The sequence below is a fragment of the Camelina sativa genome, chromosome 7 (assembly GCF_000633955.1).
Source record: "Camelina sativa cultivar DH55 chromosome 7, Cs, whole genome shotgun sequence".
Classification (NCBI taxonomy): domain Eukaryota; kingdom Viridiplantae; phylum Streptophyta; class Magnoliopsida; order Brassicales; family Brassicaceae; genus Camelina; species Camelina sativa.
Window position 1 is genome coordinate 11,234,927 of NC_025691.1, and position 4,975 is coordinate 11,239,901.

A 4,975-nucleotide genomic window follows, 5' to 3' on the forward strand; every position below is an offset into this window, starting at 1 on the left:
GGCATCATCACACTAAGTACGTTGATATCTATATAATTGCGGTTTAATCCTTCTGGAAAAACCTGACATAATCAAACGTCTACATCATTTAGTTGGAATGGATTCTCGTGCCTCAACACTCTCTGGCACTGGGACTCGATATTATGGCGGTTACAATATCGGTCAAATTTTTGAAGAGTGTAAAATAACAAAACTATCGTGACTAAGTATTATTGTATTAACTATTCATTTCAAGCGCGGTTAGAGATTTTATTGTTATTATTAATGTTAGTTAATACTCCACAAATTAAATAGCATTTTTTTGAATTAAGATTTGAAATCATCAGGAACTTATTGCTTTTGTACTAGAATGACATGCAAAAATTAATAATTTAAGTTTGAATTGTGTACTAAACTAGGATTTCACCGGCGGTACACCGCGGAACTAAATTATAGATTATTATATTTTAAATAGTAAATTTTAATTTATTTAGTTTTCAAATCCTCAATTAATTAAATTTTGTCTAATCAATTTAGAATTTTGTTTAGAATTTTTTTTTTTTGCATATTAAGAATGTGTTATAGTATGTATAATATTTTGTAGTTCATATACTAAATAATTTATAAGTTAATTTTCAAACCTATGATTACAAATCTATAGTGTATACGAGATAAACTAATAGTTTTAGTGTTGGTTCTATAGTTCGAACCCGCCATGCTAAGCAGGTCAGACAACATGTTCAAAGATTTTTAATCCGCAAAAACTCATCATATGAAACCCATAAAAGTAAAAATTAGTTTTAAATACGTTGACATCAATGCGTTGAGATCAAAAATCTCGGCCACGGATCCTCCTCCAAGATCGAAAATCAATTCGTTTATTGATTAGGCCGATTGTTTAGGAAATTTGTGTATGGAGAAAATATTGTTTTGTAAAATTGGAAACTTAATATTAATTAATTAAATAAAAAATAAATTAATAATTAATGTCAATGGCATTCCTGTAAACATGTATGAACTTCAGGATTTATTTCATAAATATCTCAAAAAATGTATATATAGATACATGTACCAAAATATCTATATCATGAGAAAAATACGATCAGACTCAACTTGAAATCTATAATCCTTTTTTAAAAGAATACTTTAATTGGTTTAGGCTGATATTATACGTTTAGATTTCTTATTTGTTAATGATAAAATTATATCCTTTGAAATATAAGTAGAGAACAAAAAAAGCAAAAAAAAAAAAAGTAGAGAACAAATTTCTTTAAACATGTAATAAAAAATTTGTATGTTTAATTGTTTATAACTGATGTGGTGATATATAACATGGTGTCATGATTTGAAACACACTTTACTTTTCACATTCAAATTATTAAAAACATGACTAGCATGCTACTGCCCTTTCTCTTTACCGTTTAAGCAAATGACTCCACCTTTTTTTCCATTGCTTTCTGTAAATTTGAAATTTTCTTTTTTAAATGTAAAGATTTGATAAAATTAAATGACTAAAGAAAACATAAATTAGGCACATAGAAAAGAAGAATCTTGACGACTAAAGAGGAGAAAAGCTGTAGAAAATCTTCAAATCAAGGAGAATCATCAAAATATGTAGATTTAGTAACTAATGTAACGTTAATTATGGAGGAAAACCATATAGTAAGGTAAATTAAGGAAAGTTAGAAATGGAAGTTTTAAAAGAGAGGTTTACAGTGAAAACAAAAGACGGCCGTTGGGAGAAATCAAGGAGGACCCATAGAGAGAGAGAGAGAGAGAGAGAGAGAGAGAAAGAGAGAGAGAGGTGTGTTCGAATGAGCTGTCAAAACAGCTCCGACCAGTCTGTTCCCTTTTGCCAAATTCCTCTGTTTCTTTTTTTCCTTATAAAAACTTCTCCTTCCTTCTCTTCTCTCTCCTCACAAACCCTCTCTCTCTCTCTCTTTCACTTTTCCCAACTCTCTCTCTCTCTCTCTCTCTCTCTCTTGAATTTTGAAAGATGGCTCAAGAAGAGGTACAGAAATCAGCTGATGTGGCCGTTCCGGTGACGAAGAAACCTATGACTGATAAGGAAGTTAATACTATTCCTACCCCTGTGGCAGAGCAGAAGGATGCACCTCCTGCCTCGGATGAGAAGGCGGTTCCGGAGAAGGAGGAGTCTCCGGTGGTGGAAGCGGAGAAATCTGTTCCAGTGAAGGAAGAAGAGACGGCTGTTGTAGCTGAGAAGGTGATTGTTCTAACGGCTGAGGAAGTTCAGAAGAAGTCACTTGAAGAGTTCAAGGAGCTTGTCAGGGAGGCTTTGAACAAACGAGAGTTCACTGCTCCCCCGACGCCGGTGAATGAAGAGAAACCTGAAGAGAAGAAACCAGAGGAGGAAACTAAAACAGAGGAAAAGAAAACAGAGGAAAAGAAAGAAGAGACCTCGACTGAGGTGAAGGCTGAAGAAGAGAAACCTGTGGTTCCAGCGGCGGCTCCGGCAGAGACAAAAACCGAAGAGAAAGCAGCAACTGAAACAACCGAGAAAGCCTCTGGTGCTGACGAAGATGGAACAAAGACCGTTGAAGCCATCGAAGAATCGATCGTCTCAGTTTCACCACCTGAATCAGCCGCCGCACCGGTCGTAGAAGAGACCATAGCCGTCGCCGAGGCTGAGCCGGTTGAGCCAGAAGAAGTCTCGATCTGGGGAGTCCCACTCCTCCCACTCCTCCAAGACGAGAGATCCGACGTGATCCTCACGAAATTCCTCCGTGCAAGAGACTTCAAGGTCAAAGAAGCTTTAACCATGCTCAAAAACACAGTCCAGTGGCGTAAAGAAAACAAGATCGACGAGCTCGTCGAATCAGGAGGAGAAGAAGAAGCTAGCGAGTTCGAGAAGATGGTGTTCGCTCACGGTGTCGATAAAGAAGGACACGCCGTGATATACAGCTCCTACGGTGAGTTCCAGAACAAAGAGCTATTCTCCGACAAGGAGAAGCTTAACAAGTTCCTTAACTGGAGGATTCAGCTGCAAGAGAAGTGTGTGAGAGCTATTGACTTCAGCAACCCTGAGGCTAAATCTTCGTTCGTTTTCGTCAGTGACTTCAGGAACGCTCCAGGACTTGGGAAGAGAGCGTTGTGGCAATTCATCAGACGCGCTGTTAAACAATTTGAAGACAATTATCCTGAATTCGCCGCTAGAGAGGTACAACATGCAATATGCAGATTGTGATTATTATAACAATAACATTATAATTTTAGAATAATAATTAAAGATATAGTACAATTTAGTCACGCCGAAATTGCTGCACAGTCAAATTAATTCTTCGTTAATTGCATATTATAAGTTGTATTTTTTCTTTAACTTTTTAATTTATAATTGATTTTTTTTATTATTGCAGCTATTCATCAATGTCCCATGGTGGTACATTCCATACTACAAAACATTCGGATCTATCATCACATCGCCAAGGACTAGGAGCAAGATGGTCCTTGCTGGTCCATCCAAATCGGCCGATACAATTTTTAAGTAATTAAACATTAATTTACTTTAACCATTTAATGATGATTCTGGCACGTAAAACATATATATGGTCTCGGAGTATTTCTCAAAAAGGCTTTTACATGTTGGTTGAAATTACAGATACATAGCTCCCGAACAAGTCCCGGTTAAATATGGTGGACTTAGCAAAGAGGTTCCTGCAAACACTGTAGAAACCGTAACCGAGGCCATCGTTAAACCGGCAGGAAACTACACCATTGAATTGCCTGCTTCTGAGGTATATATACACATTCAGAATTTGATTACTAATTTATGAGTTGGTTTTATAAAACATGTTGTTGATTAAGAATGTTAATTGTATGGCAGGCATGTACGCTCTCGTGGGAGCTTAGGGTTTTGGGTGCAGACGTGAGCTACGGAGCTCAGTTTGAGCCAACCACCGAAGGAAGCTATGCTGTGATCGTCTCTAAAACCCGGAAGATTGGGTCAACTGACGAACCGGTGATAACCGATTCTTTTAAGGTGGGTGAACCGGGTAAGATTGTGATCACAATCGATAACCAGACTTCCAAGAAGAAGAAAGTGCTTTACAGGTTCAAAACTCAACCAAAGGTCTGATCTATCCAAATCCAAGGAAGAAGCAAAAAAAGGAAAGAAATGTTATTTTGTTATTTGGGGAAAACAAATTTTAATTTATTAATTTAGTTTGTTTATTTATTATGTAATTTTGAAATCTCAAGAAGTGGTTGTGTTTTTGCTTTGCTTTGGTATTGGGGGTTGTTTTTGTGTGTGAAGAATATGTGATTACAGTTCAAAAGAAAAAGAACTCTTTGTTTCGTTATTATTATTTTTTTACCTTTAACTTTTTTGTTCCTTACTTTCGTTTGTAAAATCGTGTAAATCTTTTATGTATTCAATATTCATAATTACTTTTTTCTTCTTCCGTCTTTTCTCTTTAACTTCTGTTCATGAAATTGATTCTGAAACAAATGTTTTCTTGGTAAAGCATTCGGAAAAAAAGTAGAGTTGAAAGTTACATTGGATATTATTGTTCATACCATATTGTTTATAGATAATATTCAGTGGATATATATAGTTTAAGAGATAAGAAGAGACGTGTCAAGCCTGATTTGTAGATTTGTTGTTATATCAAATATTGATAGAGATATATGAATATGAATATAAATACGAAAAAGATCCCCCTGTGTATAAATAGATTGAAGTGGATAACACTGAATGAGACATTAAGGACGAGATATTATGAGAATGGACCCTCTTTGTTGAAAAATATGGACTAATAAGTCGTGGATTAGACACGGATCACGGAACCAAAGCACATATTAGATTTGGCCATTAAGAGAAACAACGATATTCAACTGTAAACTCTATTTTACTTGTATATTTTCTTTTACGAATCTAATTCTCTTTAGATTGGGAAGACAAAAGAGGCAAAGACGATCTCTTAGGAGAGTTATTTCAATATAAAAATGTGTGTATAGTTTGAAATTGTAAATGCAGAGA

The 4,975-nt window shown here is 35.5% G+C and overlaps 1 protein-coding gene across 1 annotated transcript; it reads left to right on the top strand.

Annotated features, from left to right (window-relative positions):
• Positions 1,884–4,216, top strand: LOC104700930 (patellin-1-like). Its single transcript, XM_010416534.2, has 4 exons — positions 1,884–3,157; positions 3,354–3,481; positions 3,596–3,731; positions 3,821–4,216. The coding sequence occupies exons 1-4, from the start codon at positions 1,976–1,978 to the stop codon at positions 4,070–4,072; spliced, it is 1,698 nt and encodes a 565-aa protein (XP_010414836.1). The 5' UTR covers positions 1,884–1,975; the 3' UTR covers positions 4,073–4,216.